We start from the raw sequence: 21,887 nt of genomic DNA on the forward strand, positions 1-21,887 counted from the left end.
GTGTTACATGTAAACAGAAAATTCACATTTGCATATACATTTTTACACATTTCTTATAAGTAAAGTCATATATAGTGAACAGAAAATTACCACAAAATGAAATACATGCAAAAAAAAAAACCAAACAAAAAAAAACCTACAACAATGAAAAAACATTCCATGTCATAGATATTTATGGAATATACATGTATGTCTGACAGATTTTGATTACTGAATGGATCATTTTGCATGTGATGGCTCATACGATGAAAGAATGTTTAGAAGATATGAAGAGTATGACAATTTCACTGAGAATCATCTCAGTTTTGATCAGCAAGACATGTGCATTTAGTTATTGTGCAAACTGTAGACAATTGTGTTTACTCTTTTGCACACATGTGCCAGAACACGTGCAATTTGCTTAAATGAACAAGAAATTCAAATCTGGTGTGAACAAGAAACTAATTATCCAGAGATTTGAACTTATTGTTTTGAGAAAAAAAAAGAAAAATTATTCTCATTTGAGAATTGAGCCAAAGTGAATGAGAAAAACTGTAAATTCTCTTTTCCTCTATTCTATTCTATTCTGCTATATTATGATTCATTCTATTCTGTTCTATATTATGTAACATTCTATTCTATTCTGTTAGATTATTCCACATTCTATTCTATTCTGCTATGTTATACCACATATGCTATTCTTATTTATTCTATTATGCTATGCTCTGTACTATTTTTTTCTAGTCTATTCTAGTCTCTTATGCTACATTCAAGTCCAGTCTAGTCTAGTCTCATCCGGTCTAATCTGTTCTGTTCTGCTATTCTATTCTGTTATATTATGCTGCGTTCTATTCTATTCTGTTATGTTACCCCACAAAATGTTATTCTTTTCCATTGCATTCTGCTACATTCTATTGTATTGTAGTCTAGCCTCATTTAGTCTATTGTTACTTTCTGTGCTAATCTATTTTATTCTATTCTGCTGCATTCTATACTATTTGTTTATGTTATGCCACATATGCTATTCTTTTCTATTCTTTTATACTATATTCTATTCTAATCTAGTCTACTCTAGTCTCATCTTGTCGAATCCGCTCTGTTATGCTACATTCTATGCTAATGGATTCTCAACTGAATGAAGTGTGACATTTACTGTTCAAAATTACAGTATTTAACTCTATGCATTATAACTATATTATATTACAGTAATTAGACTTCCTGTTATTCATGTAGGCTAACAACTCTTATAGAGTTATGCATGTGTGGTGTTCTCATGTTTCTGTTGTTCTGCGAGTCAATGGGACGTTGCTAAATGAAGTAGTGTTAATGAACTACATTACCCATGATCCTCATGCACCGCTCTGTGACGTCAGCTCTCACGCTGTGTAGACAGCAGCGCTCTGATTCTCTGGGCATCTAGTGTACTGTAGACAACTGCACATCCAACTTCATTCCTTGCATGATTTGTTTGTATTTTATCAGAACAACTGTTATCATTTATTTCCAACAACTCTTGAGTGAGTTCACCTGGAGTAACTTTAGTTTGACGCACAACTGCAAAGGCATAAAGTCTAAGTAGAGGTAAGCCGTTGCCTTTAGTGGGTAAAAAATGTAATTGAAATGCAGTCTTGGCATATTGCTTTTTTTAAGTATGTCAGATGTCTAGTATGCACACTTTTGCACAAATGCAAACAAACATTTAACAAAAATGTAAACAGGAGGTAATGAAGACATAAACTAAATGTGGAATTATAGTAATTACATTAGTCTCAATATAAACCAAATACAAGTGGCGTTTATTGAAGATCATTACACGTATAAATCTGCATTTTACTTCCACGGATTGCCAGTAAAATTGGTTTCAAATATTTAGGTCCCCCTTGCCTTCCTTTTTATTTAATTTACTTTTTGTATTCCTTTATTTTCATTACGTTTTCTTGACTTTATTCATTTTTAGTTTCTGTTCCTTTGTTGTGGCTCGGTGATTCATGTGTTTGTCTTTATTGTCACTGATTAATCAGCAGCGTCGATTGATTGACAGCAGTCAGCATATTTAATATTCTCTGATTGACACCTCATCGCTCAGGATGTTCTCAGTTGTTTTGGTTGCCGCCCGGTTGAATGCTACTGGAGTTTATAAATAACCGCATCATGTTACTATGGCTCTCTAAACTCTGTTTCCATGCCTGAAAAGGCTGCGGATTTCATGATCACATCGAAATGCTCAAAGCCCCATTCACAGGAGCCTTCACAAAATGATACTGAAGCAGTGGCGGTTCTGGCTTACTTGGTGCCCTATGTGAGATCCGACGCGGCCCCCCTTAACAACAACAACAATATGAGAAACAGATCAATATTTAAGTCCTTTTTTTACTCTAAAGCTCCACATTCACATCTGAAAGTCACATCTGATGCCTGTTTAGTTTCACTTTTATGTCTGAAAGTGTAAGTGGAGATTTAGAGTAAAAAGGGGCTTAAATATTGATCCGTTTCTCACCCACACCTATCATATCACTTCTGAAGACATGGATTAAACCACCAGAGGCTTATGGATTACTTTTATTCGCTTTTATGTGCTTTTTGGAGCTTCAAAGTTCTAGCCAACATTCACTTGCATTTGATGAACCTCCATAGCTGAAATATTCTTCTAAAAATCTTAAATTGTATTCTGATGAAGAAAGAATGTCACACATCTGGGATGGCATGAGGGTCAGTAATGATGAGAGAGTTTTCATTTTTGGGTGAACTGTCCCTTTAAATAAATAAATAAATGTATGTATATTATACTGTTGATCGTGATTATCTTATGTTTGTTCAGGATGTAAGAATACATTATGAACATTCATAATCGTAACCATATAGAGCCTTTAAGGCTGAGTAGCCCGTAAGGAACAACTCGGGGCACCTTTCCCCCATCGCGATCTTGCGAGCTCTGTGGGGGGGGGGGCCGATCAGGTACCCTGTCGTGCCGCCCCAGAGAGCGTTGCCACCCTAGGTGGCTGCCTATATCACCTATGCCAGGATCCGCTACTGTACTGAAGAAATGTAAAGGTTCGTTTCAGCACATTTTTAGGTTCATTAAAGAACAATTTTCTGATCAAGAACCATATTTCAGTGTTCATAGGGATTAAAAATGTTCTGGATGTTTAATTAAAGGATTAGTTCACCCAAAAATGAAAATGCAGTCATTGTTTACTCACCCCTGTGTTGTTATAACCCTATATGATGTTTCTTTTTCTTAACACAAAGGGAGAAATTGTGTAAAAATGTTGTGCTCAGTGATGTCATACAATGGCAGTATATGGTGACCACCTCTTCAAACTTCAAAAGAACACAAAAGTATAATTCAGAAGTCTTATAAATTATTCCATGAGACTCATGATTGTTATATGATAAGATTTGGTGAGAAACAAACTGAAATCTAATGTATTATTTAGTGAAAATGTTCACTGACCGTTGATCTCCTGTGTGTGTTCATGATAGGGCATGAAAGCAACAGTTCACGCAGCCCCCTCGAGACATTGGGGCGTTCAAGCAAAAACTTATTTTTTTTTTATCTAAAAACAGTTCCTCCACAGTGATAGTGACAACACAGCTGCACACAAAATAGAGAACAGAACAGATTAAACATGTCTGAAGAGTTTGTAGTAAAAGAACTGATGCATTTCTATGCCCAGCCTTATTTTTTGTTAATACGTTTTTGGACCGGTGCCAGTTCACAGTGGATGGAGTTACCTGTGCGATGCCAAAAATAGAAAACAAGCGATTGATAGAATGCACCGTCGTTCATCACTGCTGGTTAGGACAAAATCACTGATTAACATAGAAAATATACCTTTTATCGCATGTTGGTTAGGACACGGTGTGACTATGGCTGCCTGTAGCTTCCTCTATGTTTCTGTTTGATTTCCGAATTCTCCATTCAAAAAAATAAGGCTGGGCATAGAAATGCATCAATTCTTGGACTACAAACTCTTCAGACATGTTTAGTAAGTTCTGTTCTCTATTTTGTGTGCAGCTGTGTTGTGTTCTGTTGTCACTATCGCTGTGGAGGACCTGTTTTTAGATAAACAAAATCAGTTTTCGCTTGAATGCCCCAGTGTCTCGAGGGGGCTGTGTGAACTGTTGTTCTCGTTCCCTATCATGAATGCACACAGGAGATCAACGGTCAATGAACATTTTCACTAAATAATACATTCGATTTCAGTTTGTTTCTCACCAAATCTTATCGTATAACAATCATGAGTCTCATGGAATAATTTATTAGACTTCTGAATTATACTTTTGTGACCTTTTGAAGCTTGAAGAGGTGGTCACCATAAACTGCCATTGTATGACATCACTGAACACAACATTTATTCACAATTTCTCCCTTTGTGTTCAGAAAAAGAAAGAAAGTCATATAGGGTTATAACAACACAGGGGTGGGTAAACAATGACTGAATTTTCATTTTGGGGTGAACTAATCCTTTAAAGGTTCTAGAATCTATTATGGGTTCTTTAAAGCACCAGTAGCCATGTATGCCAAGTTCTATTTGGAATCAAATGTTAAATTGGAACTTATGACATCAGTCTGTAAAATGCTCTTTGGTTCTAATTGGAATTTTGAAAGTACTGTATGTGTGTGTGTGTTCTTGTGTATGTGTGTGTGTGTTCGTGTGTGTGTGTGTGTGTGTGTGTGAGTGTGTTTTGTGTGGGTCAGGTTTTGCCTACATTGTGGAGACCAAATGTCCTCAAAAGGATAGTAAAACCTGAGATCACCTACATTGTGTGACGCAGCCATCGGTTAACCAAGGAAACAGCTTAATAAACATCCCAATGCCCTAATTAAAATGTAAATAAGTTTGTGTGAGGATTAGATGGAAAAGTTGAGGCCAGACACAGTTGCTGGTCCAGTATAAAAAAACAATAATTAAAAGGAAAGTCTCCACCGTGATAGAAAAACAAACTATTTTTAAAATGGCAAGTAATATGAAAATGAGCATGGTTGAGCAAGCACATTGTTTTTTATTTTATTTATTTATTTTTTTTTTACGATAAACAAAAACAGGAAACATCTCTATAATCTTCGCCTTCAAGTCTTCACATTCTTACTATGTGACACAATGTTTACTGCTACTGATTTACTGCATGTTATTACAGTGGTGAAGATATATGCTGTAAAAACACGCAAAAATCACCAATGATCACATGAAAAGTAGTATCAGACACATTTAGGATTACACACATCTTTTGACATTGTTAGATTCGAAGCAAAATATCATTTGGCAGATTTATGAACATTACAAATTGTGAGGAGAACCACTTCAAATGTCCACATCTGCTGGTTTTCAACCTGTTGGTTTTTCACCATATTAGTGCGGACATTGTGAACAATTTAGCCCTCACAAGTATAGCCAAACCACTCCCACGCTCCCCCATCTGTCAGATGAATAGACGGATAATGTCTGCTACTCTGTCTTCACCTCATCACTTGATTCTAGACTTTTCCTTAAGCTGAGCAAATCTTTACCTCTGAATTTTAGTATGTCAACTCTGCTATCAAGAACTCAAAAACTCTTTGTCAGAAGTCAATGCTGGTTTGTTTTGGAGTAATTTCACCCTTCCAGACAATCAATTTATCAACAACTTATCAATGACTGACCAGCATATACCAGGTCCAAAAGAGCTGACAGAAGCTCTCAGCAGCAACAATTCAAAACGTGTGGGAATAAATAACTTCCGTTGGAGTATTCATGTTAATTTAATCATTTAAAAAAATATGTTTTACTTGAATAAAACCAGTTAAAACCAGTTTTAAGTGTTTTTTGTGTATTGCTAAATTGTAGATATGTTGTTGTGGGTGGTTGCCAGGGTGTTACTATACAGTTACTTTGGTGTTCTGAATGGTCTTTAGCATTTATTGCTATATTGTTGCTAGGGTGTTGTGGGTGGTTGCCAGGGCATTACTATGCGGTTGCTAAGGTGTTTTGAGTGGTTTTTTTTTGCATATATTGCTATATTGTTGCTATGGGGTTGTGGTTGGTTGCCAAGGTGTTATGCAGCTTCTAAGGTGTTTTAAGTGGTTTTTAGTGTATTGCTAAATTGTAGATACAGTGGTGTGGGTGGTTGCCAGGGTGTTACTATGCAGCTACTTTAGTGTTCTGAATGGTCTTTAGCATTTATTGCTGTATTGTTGCTATGGTGTTGTGGGTGGTTGCCAGGGCATTACTTTGCAGTTCATTAGGTGTTCAGAATTCTCTTTAGCATTTATTTTTATATTGTTGCTGGGATGTTGTGGGTGGTTGCCAGGGTGTTACTATGTGGTTGCTAATGTGTTTTAAGTGGTTTTTGGCATATATTGCTATATTGTTGCTAGGGTGTTGTGGGTGGTTGCCAGGGCATTACTATGTGGTTGCTAAAGTGTTTTAAGTGGTTTTTAGCATATTGCTAAATTGTAGATACAGTGTTATGGGTGGTTGCCAAGGTGATACTATGCAGTTACTTGGTGTTCTGAATGGTCTTTAGTGTTTATTGCTATATTGTTGCTAGGGTGTTGTGGGTGGTTGCCAGGGCATTGCTATGCAGTTTCTAAGGTATTTTGAGTGTTTTTTTTAGCATATTGCTGTATTGTTGCTATGGTGTTGTGGGTGGTTGCCAGGGCATTACAATGTGGTTGCTAATGTGTTTTAAGTGGTTTTTAACGTATTGCTGAATTGTAGATACATTGTTGTGGGTGGTTGCCAGGGCATTACTAAGCGGTTGCTAAGGTGTTCTGAGTGTTTTTTAGTGAATTGCTGTATTGTTGCTAGAGTGTTATAGGTGATTGCCAGGGCGCTATTGTGCAGTTATTAGGTGTTCTGAATTCTCTTTAGCGTTTATTGCTGTATTGTTGCTAGGATGTTGTGGGTGGTTGCCAGGGCGTTACTATGCAGTTGCATAGGTGTTCTGAATGGTCTTAAGTGTTTATTGCTATTATTGTTAGGGTGTTATGGGTGGTTGCTAAGGTGTTTTGAGAGTGTTTTAGTGTATAGCAATATTGTTGTGTGTGGTTGCTTACTGACCCAAGTTAAAAGTCTCATTATGATATTCTGGTCTCCGAATATTGCTTGAGTCCCCCATCTGTTTGTTTTTTTCACCTTTTGTATCATCCACCAGGCAAAACTATTTGTCTGATCACTTAGATTGTTAGATGTTCTCAACAAGTCGCTCAGCCCTATGAGCAATAGCAAACACAACCAACTAACATCTAGTTTGAGACGATAAGCTTTTGAAGCATAATCAAAACAGAGACTTCTCCCTGTTGCACTTATAACATCCTGCGGTTAAACAAACAAAGCGTTTAACCTTCTCTCTTACAGATACAATGGATGAATTGAATTCAGATGAACGAGCAGTCTTTGCAAACTGCTTTGAGCGCGCTTTCAATCTCAGCACCAGCGAGGAGGTTGTGTGAATGTGTTTTTGTGTGTGTGCTATAAAAGAATCTTTGTTGTTGGACAGTGAAGTCACTCTTTGACTTGTGTGTCTGGTCGGGTGGGTCCATCCAGAGTGCTGAGCCCAGCAAGGGGCTTTCAGATGCTGGGTAAATGAAGCTCTGTGTGTGCCACCTTCCTTCTGGAGGAAACGACTCACACGGTCAATTCAAATCAAATCAAATCAAATCAAATCACTTTATTGTCACACAGCCATATACACAAGTGCAATGGTGTGTGAAATTCTTGGGTGCAGTTCCGATCAACATAGCAGTCGTGACAGTGATGAGACATAGTGTTTGTCTGTCGTAGACAATAAGGCAGGCAACATCCAAGACAAAAAACATAAGAATTGTAAACAAAACAAACAAACCATTGCTAAGTTGTGTCGGAGCTCGCAACGCAGCAGCCATACTCGGCGCCATCTTGAGACAACAAATCTTTTTGATTTGATTTGATTTCTGGAGGAAACGACTCACACGGTCAATTCTGTCTCAGATCGGACCATTAGAGCTTCAGCTAAAGCAAGCATCACTATTGCTATTCCTTATACTTAGGGTTAGTGATTTGAACAAACCCCTAACCTTGAGTATTAAAATCGACCCCATTCTGTTGAGTTACTGAGAAGCAGCATCTCCCATAGCACACGAAAAACTAAAAAACATTCTTATTTTTTGACACTTTTATTAAAAGTGATTTATAACGCACTTATAAAAGAGATAATTCCCCTATAATAACCTGAGGTTAAATGATTTAATCAAAGGCACAGATCTTTAACCAGTACATCCCTCCATTCCAGAATCATTTAGAGTCAGAATTTTTAAACATGCACACTCTTGTGTATGTGTTGTGTGTGTGTGTGTGTGTATTTTTACACTCTTTTTACTACTTTCTCAGAAAAGTCTCTCGTAAATCATGGTTCATCATTAGCAAATGTCCCTCTGGCGTACAGCGAGAGTCCATACTTCAAAGCACAGACTCAGAGAGGTGTGTGCCCTACATCTCTCAGTGTATACTCTGTTGCTGTGGAAACGCTGTGGTGTGTTTTAGCCGCCTGGCAAGAGTGCAAGCAAATGTCTGGCATTGATACAGGGACGAAGCCGGGGTGTGACACACACACACACACACACACACACACACACACACACAGTACATACTGCCCTCAGAGCTGACAGTATCCAACCTTAAGAAACATATCTGTCTTTGTTGAGAATGTGTGTGTGTGTGTGTGTGTGTGTGTGTGTGTGTGTGTGTGTGTGTGTGTGGCAGGGAAGATGAGGTGAGAAGTGTATTCACACTATGCCGGCGTGTCTCTGTCAGACATTAGTGACGGGATGAGATATCTATACTGATTATGATTGTTCTCTACGTCATTCATAAAGACCTACAGGAACTAGAGCAAATGGATTTAATGGAAGTGTGCACATATTTTTCATTTAATCTTTACAAAGGTGGGTTGATTATGTAATTTCGAAAATATTCAGGGCACCGTCTGCCCTGTGCTGGTCCAATATCTAGAACACAGCAGCTGTTTTTGTTAATTTGTGCTTGTTTTATGGTTGGTTGCACTTGCGTATATGTTTGTTTATTTTATTATTTATTTGATTTGCACTAGTGTTTATGCTTCTTTGATTTTTGTTTGTTTGGTTCTTTAAAGGCCATGCTAATGTTTGTTTGTGTGTTGATTTTGTGCTTGTATGATGTATTATGATTGTGTTTACGTTTGTTATTTTGTTTCTTTGTTCATTTTTGTTTGTTGTTTTTATTGTTCATTCATTTCTTTATTTGATTGTTTATTTATTTGATTTGCGCTTGTATTTATGCTTGTTTAATGTTTTTGTTTTTAATGCCTGCTGTGCTTATGTTGTTTGAGTTGTGCTATGTTTGTTTGTTTGTTTGTTTGTTCTTTCATGTATGTTTGTTGTTTTATTGGTATTAATTGTATTATTTACTTGTTTATTTATTATGTATTTATTGTTTGTAGATTTTGGGTATGCAGTATATTTGATTTATGTTTTGTTTATTGTTTTTATGGTTGTGTTTATGTTTGTTGATTTGTTTGCTTGTTTATTTGTACTTGTGTTTAGGCTTGTTTGTTGTTTATTTGTACTTGTGTTTAGGCTTGTTTGTTGTTTATTTGTACTTGTGTTTAGGCTTGTTTGTTGTTTGTTGAGTTCTGCTTATGTTTGTTTTTGTCGTTTTATTGTTTATTTAATTGTTTGTTTGTTTGTTTGTTTATTTGATTTGCATTTGTGCTTGTTTAATTAATTAATTTATTTATTTATTTTCTCCCCTTTTCTCCCAATTTGGAATGCCCAATTCCCAGTGTGCTCTAAGGGTGTGTTCACACTTGGCAGGTTTGTTTCTATTAAAACAAACTCTGGTGCGATTGCTCTGTTAGTGCGGTTCATTTGAACAAGTGTGAACGCTGCCATCCGAACCTTGGTGCGCACCAAACAAGCGGACCGAGACCCCCTGAATAGTGGGTCTCGGTCCACTTCCAAACGAACTCTGGTGCGGTTTGACTGATATATGAGTGCCGCATGGACCAAAGATGTCTAAACGGACCAAAAACAGTTAGTAATTTGCCTAATACTGACCTCAAGCATACCTGGTTCTTCTCATCATAGGAGCTATGTTGCCCATTACTGTTCGGTACAGGCGTCGGAACCACCATCTCCTTGCAGCATATCTTGGTTTGTGTGTGCAACGGAGGAATTCCTGCCGCTGTTTTGACTCCTTTACACATTTTATTAGCTCTTCGTTTGTTCTCAGCTGGTAAAAATACCACCATATATACATAAATCCAGCGAGCGCATTTAGCCCAGCAGCCAGCATTGTTTTGGATGTTCGGCAAGTTCCATCAAAAAATATCCGTCATAACAGCTGTCCAATCAGGTTGTGACTTTATCCTTATGCCTTTTGTTTTGTATCATTAGGTTCGGTGTTAAAAATGCCAGTGTGAACGCTAAGCGAACCAGGATTAAATGTATCATTTTCTTTTTTGGTCCGGACCAAGAGAACCGAACTACAAGTGTGAACACACCCTTAGTCCTCGTGGTGGCGTAGTGACTCGCCTCAATCCGGGTGGCAGAGGACGAATCTCAATCTCAGTTGCCTCTGCATCTGAGACTGTCAATCCGCGCATGTTATCATGTGGCTTGTTGAGCGAAGACCTAGCGTGTGTGGAGGCTACACGCTATTCTCCGCGGCATCCACGCACAACTCACCACGCACCACACCGAGAACGAACCACATTACCCCATGTGACTCTACCCTCCCTAGCAATCGGGCCAATTTGGTTGCTCAGGAGACCCGGCTGGAGTCACTCAGCACGCCCTGGATTCGAACTCGCGACTTCAGGTGTGGTAGTCAGCGTCAATACTCGCTGAGATACCCAGACCCCCGAATATTTTTGTTTTTAATGCCTGTGCTAATATTGTTTTTTGAGTTGTGCTATGTTTGTTTGCTTGTGCTTGCGTGTATGTTTATCATTTTTTTGTTTATTTTATTATTTATCTGTTTATTTACAGTTTTTTTTAGATTGTTTGTTTGTATTATATTCGTTTGTCATTTTGTTTAATGTTTCATGGTTGTTTGTGGTTCTATCGCATGTCAAAGCTGAGTTTTCATGACCGCTTGACCTAAGTCGGTTCAAAATAGCACTGGTGCCAACCCACACCAAGAGGAAGTGAAACCGTCTTACCACTATTTAGAAAAGATCTGCTGCTTTTTAAAATCCACTGAGACCTTATTGCTTTTTCATATTAGTAAGAAAATTAGCATTCTTTTTTGTTTTGTTTTTATTTTATTTTATCTATTTTTGGTTTATGTGGTTTCTGATTTGCATGTGTTATGGTATATTCTCAGTGGTGCCATCCTGCAGGTGGGATTCAGACTGTTATCGTTGACATTTAAGCTTTATATTTTGTGCTACTTTGCGAGGTGTGTGTGGTAGGAAAACAAATGTCATTACAGACATCATCAGAGGCATCTGTTGGTTAGTCACACGTTAGATAGAGTGCAGAAGATTAACGTATCCTGTTTCTTTTTGTATTTTTATTCATTTGCAGATGTCTAATAGTGAGACAGTGATGAAGGAGCTTTGAGGACGAAAGATTAGGAAGGGAAGAAGGAGGCAAAACCTGAAATATTTCAGAGGAAGTCATTGAAAACTCTTGGCGAAATCCAGACCAATGTTGTCTCCAGAGCAGGAGCTTCTGAGCTCTTCAAAACCCATCAAATACGGAGAGCTCCTCATCCTCGGGTAAGAGCACCACTGCTGCCTCAACTGGGATTTCTGTTTACTAACGCAAGATGCTATACTAAACTTACCTCAAATGTTTTTGTTTAACACAGTTACAATGGCTCGCTACCAAATGGAGACCGAGGCAGGAGAAGGAGTCGTTTCGCTCTATTTAAAAGACCCAAAGCCAACGGAGTCAAACCCAGCACTGTCCACACCGCATGCAGTCCACAGGTCGCCAAGGTACACAATCATTCACCTGATGCTGATTTTATTTATCTTTAAGTCATTTTAAATGTCATATTAAATGTTTTATATTTTTATATTTTACTTTGTTGTAAATGTGAGCTAGATGCATGCTTTATTGTTGTGCATTTGATAAATAAGCATAACTAGCATCAACTTAATAAGCGTTTACATGTGCATGTGATCTTCTTGCAGGCCATTAGCAACAAAGACCAGCACAGCGTCTCGTACACACTATCAAGGGCGCAGACGGTTGTCGTGGAGTACACACATGACAGCACGACAGACATGTTTCAGGTACAGCTCACATGATACATGTTACATATCCAAAAGCTAGCTTGAAGTCAACATGAAACACAGTATACAACCCATTTTACTTCCATAATCTGACGTATTTTAGATCAATTGAGTTTTATTTGGAATAACGTGTACTGATTAATCGTTCACAATAAGACCAGGAAGATGTTGACTTGAAATCAAAATAGACGTTTCGGGGTTTTGAGTTGATGTCTGTTAGCTTTGAAGCCTTTTAAGCATATATATGCTTTACAGTCTTTGTCTCTGAAACACACATCCTCTGACCACAGCAGTTTGGCTTTGTCTATCATCGATATCAGTCAGTATCTCTCTGTGCGTCATAGATTATAGATTACACGAAACGTTCCCCTCTGTCATTCCATTAACCCTATTAAAATGGCATTATATTTGGTCTTTTTTAGATTGGCCGGTCCACTGAAAGCCCCATTGATTTTGTGGTGATGGACACTGTACCTGGTTGTCTCTCTAACAGCGACACTCTGTCATCTCAGAGCACTATATCGCGGTTTGCGTTCCGGATCGTGTGTCAGAGAGCGCCGCCCTACACTGCTCGCATCTACGCTGCCGGCTTTGACTCGTCCAAAAGCATCTTTCTGGGGGTGGGTCCAACTGTCTACATCAACACAATCTCTCTCCTCTCTAACAGTCTTTCATATTCATCCATTCATCCATCTGCTCCACGATCCATTCTTGTGTTCACCTGTGCCCTAACAATGATCCTGGAGAGGCTGAACAAGTGAGTGAGTGAAAGTTAGAATGAGTGAATTAAAAAAGAATGAGTGAGTGAGTGAATGAATGAGTGACAGTTTGAATGAGTGAATGAATGAATGCATGTGTGAGGGAGTGAATGAGTGAATTAAGTGAGTGAATGAATGGGTAATTGAAAGAGTGAGTGAAAGTTTGAGTGAATGAATAAGTAAAAGAGTGAGTGAATGAATGAGTCAGTGAAAGTTAGAATCAGTGAATGAAAAAAGAATAAATGTGTGAATTAATACATGTCTAATTGAGTGAAAGAGCGAATGAATGAATGAGTGAGTGAAAGTTTAAATGATTGAGTGAGTGAATGAAAGAATGAGTAAAAAAAATGAATAAGTGAGAGAGTGAGTGAATGGAGGAGTAAGTGAATGAATGAATGAGTGATTGAAAGTTGGAGTAAATTAATGAGTAAAAGAGTGAGTGAATAAATATTTTAGTGAAATTTAGAGTGTGAATAAAAAAGAATGAGTGAATGAAAAAATAGTGAGTGAATAAAAGATGAATGAGGGAGTGAATGAATGAGTAAAAGAGTGAGTGAATGAATGAGTAAAAGAGTGAGTGAGTGAATGAATGCGTGAGTAAAAGAGTGAGTGGATGAATGAGTGAGTGAGAGTTAGAATGCGTGAATTAATGAAAAATTAGTGAGTGAGTGAGGTAGTGAGTGAGTGAAATTTGGAGTGACAGAAAAAGTGAGAGAGTTGAGTGAGTGAGTGAGCCAGTGAGTGAATTGGAGAGTTGGAGTGAGTGAAGGAATGAAGTGAGTGAATGAGTGAGTCAAGGAGTGAGTGAGTGAAAGCTGGAGTGAGTGAATGAAAAAGTGAATAAATGAGTGAGTGATTAAGTGAATGAGTGAGTAGAAGTTGTAGTGAACGAGTGAAGGAATGAGTGAGAGATTGAGTGACTGAATGAATTAAAAGTGAATGAGTGAGTGAATGAATGAATAAGTGGATTGTTAATGAATGAAAGAATGAAATAATATTTCAGTTGTGAGATTTGGAGTGAGAGAGTGAGTGAGTGAGAGAGTGAGTGAGTCAGTGAGTAAGTTGAAGAGTTGGAGTGAGTGAGTCAATGAGTGAGTGAGCAAAAGCATGAGTGAGTGAATGAAAAAGTGAATAGATGAGTGAACGAGTGAGTAGAAGTTGGAGTGAACGAGTGAAAGAATGAGAGTTGAATGAAAAGTGTGAAAGAATGAATTAAAAGTGAATGAGTGCGTGAACGGAGTAAGTGAATGAATGAGTGAAAGTTGGAGTGAATGAATGAATGAATTAATAATTTAATAGTAAGTGAGTGATTGCGTGAATGTAAAAAGTGAATGAGTGAATAAATACATTAATAAGTGAATTGTAAGTGGTGAATGGATAAATTAATGAATGAATAAGTTAGTTAGTGAAGGGGTGAATGAATAAATGAATGAGTGATTGAGTGAGTAAAAGTTGGAGTTAAAGAAAGAGTAAGTTAATGAGTGAGTTGGAGAGTTGAAATGTGAGTGAATGAATAAGTCAGTGAATGAATGAATGAGTGATTGAGTGAATGCATGCATGAGTAGAAGTTGAAATAAGTGAGTGAAAGAATAAGTGAGAGTGAGTGAATGTATAACTAAGCAATTATGAGTGAGTGAGTGAAAGTTGGAGTGAGTAAATGAATAAATGAATAGTGAATGAGAGTGAATTAATGAATAAGTGAATTGTGAGTGAATCAATTAACAAATAAGTCAATTGTGAATGAATGAATGCATGAATGAGTGAATGAATGAATTAATCCAGTGTGGCAGTTTGAGATAAAGCGGTTAAACTGAGACATCTCGTCTCACTTCAGCTCTTCACCGTGTCACCGTTGTGCTCATTTTCTCGTTGTCTTCAGGAGAAAGCAGCTAAATGGTGGTGCGCCGATGGACAGATGGATGGACTGACCACGAATGGTGTGTTAGTGATGCGTCCACGACATGGCTTCACCTGCGAGTCCAAACCGGGAAGCTGGAGAGAAATCTCCGTCTGCGGAAACGTCTTCACGCTCCGAGACACGCGCTCAACTCAGAAACCAGGAAAAATGGTGAGAGCCGAGATCAAACCTCTCTCAAACACGCATTGGGCAATATAATTGTATCACAACCCAGATATCGCTATAATTGCTTTATGCCAGGCCCTTGTTGTAGCGATTAATCCACGTGCCTCCAAAACATTGCTCTGATAATGTTTGAACAACCATTTCATAATCGATTATAGCACCCGAACAGAAAATGCAATACTGTATGTATGTGCAAAAAAGGTAACGTGATAGCACACGCCAAAAATATACCCGAAAATGTATAATAACTTTATTAATCTGAATTTCTCATGAAATGCCACAGCCAGCAAAGACATAATCAACAGAAGATAACAAGGCTTTACAGAATTCCCCGAAATAGAGTCTGAGGATCACGGAATTCTCCAAAACGAGGTCAAAACATCACCAAAGCAACGTTTTAGTCATGCACAGAAAAACAGTGTGGAATGACGTTTCATTGGGACAGTATGTTACACAAGGAGCCAGCTAACATTACCATGACAACTGGTAAATTCTCTACTCATCTGGGATCTTGAAAACTCCCACCCGCCCTTATCTGGAAGCACACACACACCTGACAGCAGCACTGCAGTTTTACTGTGTGAATATGAAGCTTTTTATATTTTCATCTTCTCGATCAACAATCGCCCACAGAAATAAAATCAGCTCCAGTACTTGTGTGTTTGTGTTTGTGTTTGTGTGCTGTTGAGCGTGATATGGCTCCCATCCAACAAGTTTGTTGTGTGTTTAAAATCTGGTCTCCATGGAGTCAGAAGTCCTTTCCTGGATGCACAGTGTGGGACGTGATGAAATGACAGTCGGTGGTAAACAACAGGAATTCTAAACATCTCGGAGCCAGTTCCTCTCGAAACTCCAGCTGAAGCATTTCTCAATATAACTGAATTGTATAGCCAGTATTTTATGGTCACATTTCACCACAAACTCAAAAGAAATAAGAAATTATATTTAGCAAATAAAGAAAATTAAGCCTATTTTTTGGACCATTTGGGTTTTTGCATTTTAACCATTTTTATGCAGATTTCTCGCCAAAATTATCCATACTGTAATGACAAATAATAACATTGTTATTACTGTAGTACAGAAAATCATCCTTTAGCAATCAATGCAATATTTCTTTTGTTTAAATAACAGCATAAAATAAACTCATACCATGATTGTTGCCATTCATAAATGTTCTTTATAATTGAAATATCATTGTGAGTAAATTAATGTAGCGAAGCTACCAACTTAAAAGCATTTTTCAGTAGCATCACAGTAACTCTATTTTTACACTAGTGTATCTTTTCCGGTTAAAATGAACAAGTATCAGGGACGGGCCTGTGTAGATCAGCGAGTGGGACAAAAATAAATAATTGTTTGGTTATAATAATAATAAATAACAACTAAATTCCAAAATGTTAGTGAGTGAAGGAGATTTTGCACACCCTAGTGTTTTGTAAAAATATATGTTGGTAAATATTGCTTTTTTTATCACTGTATTGTCAAAAAAACTGGAAAAATGCATTAATTACCTTGAACTAGAATTTTATTTAATTACATTTTTTTTGAATGTACTCGGCTATAACGGCTGATTAACATTATGATTTAAAATACATTTTATGTCATTTTTAAGCAACATTTTCTAAATGGGGCCCCGGGTTGGTTGATTGCTTGGGGCCTCAGAAATCGTAAACTCGCCCCTGTTTGCCAGAAGTTTGCAGCTCTTCGCCGGTACTGGTGAACCTCCGGCAAACCTTTAGCAGCAATAGACAATTTTCCGCAAGTTTGCCGCAAAGCTCATTTGCATATGAAAATGGTCAGTGGCAAATTTGCCATGAACTCTCGATTTTCCAGTAAAAAGATACATATTTTCAGGAGTTAATGAGTAGTGGTGTAGAGTCACAAAAGGCCACATTTCTCACATTTTATTGCGAATGCGGTGTGATCACACGCACTCACCTACTGTAAATCATCCTCTCTATCTCGTGTGTAGCGTTTGGAACACAGATTCATTTTAGTGAATCGGTTCTTTCGAACGGTTCATGTAAATAAACTAGTTCACATAAATGATTCACTGATTCACTTGAGCCACGTGAAGTCTTATTTTTTTTAAGCACTATATTTCGAGGTGTTTTCTAGTTGTATTTATATTCAGAATAAATGTATAAGTTCAATTTAATGTCACCCTTATTAAATATATAATATCAGGTGATATTATTTAATTCTGCTTTTAGAAGTTCTGATAATATCCTATTGTTTTTATTTTAAAATATGTTCTTATTTAAATAATATAATATAATTAGCTATTTTTTAAAAGTGTAGTTTGGCTGTAGTTAAAGGGATAGTTCACCAAAAATTGAACACAGAACACAAATTAAGATCTTTAGAAGAATATTTCAGCTCTGTAGGTTCATACAATGCATGTGAATAGATACGAAAATTATGAAGCTCCAAAAAGCACATAAAGGCAGCATAAAAGTAATCGATACGACTCCAGTGGTTTAATCCATGTCTTCAGAAGCGATATGATAGGTGTGGGGGAGAAACACATCAATATTTAAGTTAATTTTTGCTATAAATTCTCCTCCCTGCCCAGTAGGGGGTGATGTGCACGAAGAATATGAATCTCCAAAAACAAAAGTATAAGAAAGTGAAAGTGAAAGTGGAGATTTATGGTAAAAAAGGACTTAAATATTTACCTGTTTCTCAGCCACACCTATCATATCACTTCTGAAGACATGGATTAAACCACTGGAGTCTTATGGATTATTTTTATGCTGCCTTTATGTGCTTTATGGAGCTTCAAAATTTTGGTCACCATTCACTTGTATTGTATGGACCTACAGAGCTGAAATATTCTTCTAAAAATCATCATTTGTGCTCATCAGAAGAAAGAAAGTCATACACATCTGGGATGGCATGAGGGTGAGGAAATGATGAGAGAATTTTCACCTTTGGGTGAACTATCCCTTTAAATACTTCAATTAATGAGTGGCTTGGCAAGCAACAGCTTTAAAGTAGCTTCCCCAAAACTGGATAGTTTTGCATAACAGTAATGGTAATTCTGGGGGTAAATTGGCTTAATTTATGACTAGCCCTTAAAAGATGCTTCATTTTCTTTATGCTAAATTTAATGTAAAATATTTATTATTTTAATAAGAAATATAACTAGGACATGTTCTTGACAGTTTTTGTATGAGTCACCCTTTTGTGACATTACAATTTAGATATTTTTGCACTGCGAATAGTTAAAATGCAGTATTGCCCTACTGTAGCTACACTTGTGAAAATGTTTTAAATAGTGGACAGCTGTATCCACATGCTGTCTGTGTTTCAAGTGTTCTTTTGGTGGAGAATTGGAGGTGTCGGCTAGATTTGTGCACTTTGCCTGAGACAGTACAGCTGAGGTGACACTGGGAGGTTTTAGTGGATATTTTGTGCTCTCTAAATAGTGGAAATAGTGGTTTGGACTTACTCCATTAAGACTCACTAAACTGGTGTATGAGAGAGCACTCTAGTGGGCCTTTAGAGCCAGTGCACATCAATTTCCTAATGCAATTCAGTGGAATTTAATGTTCATGTATACAGCAGCATCCAAACAGATTCACACATGTATGCTTACTTTAAACGATCTTCCTCTCTCTTTCCGTCTTTAGGTTGAAAATGAGTGTCAGGAGTTGGTTGATGGCTCTTTAATCGATCTTTGTGGTGCGACTCTGTTGTGGCGCTCTGTGGAAGGCCTCGCCCGCACTCCCACCATCAAACACCTGGAGGCGCTGCGAAGGGAGCTGAACGCCGCGCGGCCACAGTGTCCCGTTGGACTCCACACACTGACGTTCCCCAGTTTAGACCACTCAATTAGGGGTTACGCCCACGAAGACCAGCCCTGGGCGTATCTTCACTGCGGACACGTGCACGGGTACCACAGCTGGAGGGGGCGCCGGAGAGTCATGAAGGAAGGATCGACGGAAGAAGAGGATGATGGGTGCGAGACGAAAGCAGGGATGGAACTATTGAAGGAGGAAGAGAGAGAGTGTCCATTGTGTCGTACGCGCGGTTTGTACGTTCCGTTGAAGCTGGGACGCGAGTCGGGCTTCTATCTGGACGCGGCGCCTCCGACGCACGCTTTCATCCCGTGTGGACACGTGTGTTCAGAACGAACGGCCTCGTTTTGGAGTAAACTGCCGCTACCGCACGGAGCTTACGGTTTTTACACAGCATGTCCATTCTGCATGAGGCCACTTGCTCGAGACAGGAAATACGTGAGACTGATCTTTCAGGGACCGTTGGACTGAGAGAGTGTGTTTGTGTGTGTAATATTACACTTCTCTGATCATTTACTCACCCTCATGATGTTCGAAACATGTATGACATTCATATAATAAAAGTGGCTGAGACTTACCATCATGTCTAACATCTCCTTTTGTGTTCCACAAAATAAAAGTCATATGGGTTTGGAACAACATGAGGGTGAGTAAATGATGACAAAAAAAAATCCATTGGACTAGCAGTGCTCTTATGCGTTGCTCTCCTGAGAACAAAAGTGCCAACTCACATATTTATCACTCTGTTTTTACCCACAAGCCATCTGTTCTCTGCACCGCAGCTTTGACCCTCTCTGATTGGACGGAGCGAAATATTCGCTTTACATTACAAAGTGACTGAGGTTCAGCTTTCCTGAGCCTTTCACTGCTATTGCCTTTCAATAAATAATAATAAACATTCAAATGCTTTACCTGTCAGGAATCTGTACTAGTACACTCAAAAGTGTAAATCACTAAATGTTTAGGTGTGTATACTAACGAGTAAGCAAAACTATTAACATGTTTCCTGAATTGTTCTTTTGAATTAATGAGTTCGGTTCATTTTTGCGCTTGTTATTTCAAACTGCAAACGATTCTTTTCTCTCTTAAAATACCAATGAGTTTCATCATTAATGAGTTTGAAATGAGTTTTTTTAATTATATTATTTTATATTACACTCAACAAAAATATTTTAAGATTTATGCATTTAAATTTCAGATCAAAATTCCATCAAATTGAATTAAATCATCTTTAAAAAAAATAAAAAAAATAAACATTTTATGTTTTATTACTTTAATGTAGTTAAATATTACTCAATTCAGTTTGATGGAATTTTATATAATGTAAATCTTAAAATCTTTTTTTTGGAGTGCATATTATATTATATTTTGTGGGTTAAACTGTATTTTGTTGCATTTTCTCAAAAAACATTTTGTATCATTCTTAAAGAATAAAGTTATTTTGCTCCAACTTCAATAAAACACTGTTTCCATTTAGAGAAAACTATGAGTGAATAAATGTATTAATTTACAGAATGAATGAATGAATGGATGAATGAATGGATGGAAAGCAGATAAAGAAAGGCAGAAAGAATTAATGTCAAAAGAAAGAAAGAAAGAAAGAATGCTAGAGAAATAAAGAAAAAGAAATCTTAAAGGAAAGAAACCAAATGAAGAAAGAAAAAAGCTAAAATGAAAGAAAGAAAAAAGAAAGATAGAAAGATAAAGAAAAAAGAAAGAAAAAGATAGAAAGAAAAAAGAAAGAAAAAAGACAGAAAGAAAAAGAAAGAAAAAAGACAGAAAGAAAAAAGAAAGAAAAAGATAGAAAGAAAAAAGAAAGAAAAAAGACAGAAAGAAAGAAAAAGATAGAAAGAAAAAAGACAGAAAGAAAAAAGAAAGAAAAAGATAGAAAGAAAAAAGAAAGAAGAAAAAAGAAAGAAAGAAAAAAGACAGAAAGAAAAAAGACAGAAAGAAAAAAGATAGAAAGAAAAAAGAAAGACAAAGAAAAAAGATAGAAAGAAAAAAGAAAGAAAAAGATAGAAAGAAAAAAGAGAAAGAAAAAAGAAAAAAAAGAAAGACAAAGAAAAAAGACAGAAAGAAAAAGAAAGACAGAAAGAAAAAAGAAAGATAAAGAAAAAAGAAAGACAAAGAAAAAAAGAAAAATAGAAAGAAAAAGAAAGAAAAAAGACAAAGAAAAAAGAAAGAAAAAGATAGAAAGAAAAAGAAAGAAAAAAGACAGAAAGAAAAAAAGAAAAATAGAAAGAAAAAGAAAGAAAAAAGACAAAGAAAAAAGAAAGAAAAAGATAGAAAGAAAAAAGAAAAATAGAAAGAAAAAGAAAGAAAAAAGAAAGAAAAAAAGAAAGAATTTTCAAAAAAACTTTATTACAATTTAAATAAGATTCAAAACATTATCCAATGTAATCGCTTTATCAAAGAAACAATAAAACAGAACAATATCAGGGTAACTCCAAATCACATTTCCCTTAAACAACAACAACAACAACAACAACAACAACACCTCAGTGCATGAGATATAAACACATGTTTACATCAGATACCTCACACAACACCAGATCAGCTCAAAAGTCACTCGGTCTTTCATGGCTTTATAATATCGAAAATCAATCAAAATTCAAGATTTCACAAGATTTGAAAACACCATTTCTGAGTTACAAACCAAGTTTATCTTGACCGGTGTCTCTGAACATATTTAAACACGCAAATAAAGGTCTTCATTGAAAAAAACTAATCAAAACAATCAATAAATAAAGGTTTTAATCTAACAGGATGCATAAAAGCATGAAACACAGTTTCGCTCTGAAAGGACATTCTTGATTTACAGCAGCGTTTAACACTGAAACAGAAGCACTGCTGACTTATAAAGCGTTCTCCACTCCTCCATTAGGACAGTGCGCCAGGTGTATCAACCTTTTTTGAGTCCATTGATCCTGTTAGAAGTCTTTGTACATGTTGACACCAAAAAGCCGCTGTTCTGCTCTGAGAGAGTGTAAGTCTGCGCCCTCCTGTATTTTAGCCCAAAAG

General features: G+C 37.0%; 1 protein-coding gene across 2 annotated transcripts; it reads left to right on the forward strand.

Moving 5' to 3' along the window:
• Positions 1-339: 339 nt before the first annotated feature.
• On the forward strand, positions 340-20,663 carry LOC127444206 (E3 ubiquitin-protein ligase pellino homolog 1-like). 2 transcript variants are annotated; one of them, XM_051703469.1, is made up of 7 exons: positions 340-1,560; positions 11,507-11,700; positions 11,793-11,922; positions 12,121-12,222; positions 12,645-12,842; positions 14,860-15,048; positions 18,699-20,663. In XM_051703469.1, the coding sequence occupies exons 2-7, from the start codon at positions 11,630-11,632 to the stop codon at positions 19,335-19,337; spliced, it is 1,329 nt and encodes a 442-aa protein (XP_051559429.1). In that variant the 5' UTR covers positions 340-1,560; positions 11,507-11,629; the 3' UTR covers positions 19,338-20,663. The 2 variants fall into 2 exon arrangements, with proteins under 2 accessions (XP_051559429.1, XP_051559430.1); XM_051703470.1 differs by lacking the exon at positions 340-1,560 and adding an exon at positions 8,589-8,884.
• Positions 20,664-21,887: the final 1,224 nt, after the last annotated feature.

Source organism: Myxocyprinus asiaticus, chromosome 7 (assembly GCF_019703515.2).
Source record: "Myxocyprinus asiaticus isolate MX2 ecotype Aquarium Trade chromosome 7, UBuf_Myxa_2, whole genome shotgun sequence".
Taxonomy (NCBI): domain Eukaryota; kingdom Metazoa; phylum Chordata; class Actinopteri; order Cypriniformes; family Catostomidae; genus Myxocyprinus; species Myxocyprinus asiaticus.

Coding starts and splice junctions, on each gene's coding strand:
- LOC127444206 (XM_051703469.1), top strand. CDS start 11,630: ATGTTGTCTCCAGAGCAGGAGCTTCTGAGCTCTTCAAAACCCATCAAA. Junction 11,701..11,792: donor GGAGAGCTCCTCATCCTCGG/GTAAGAGCACCA, acceptor TGTTTAACACAG/TTACAATGGCTCGCTACCAA. Junction 12,843..14,859: donor CCAAAAGCATCTTTCTGGGG/GTGGGTCCAACT, acceptor CGTTGTCTTCAG/GAGAAAGCAGCTAAATGGTG.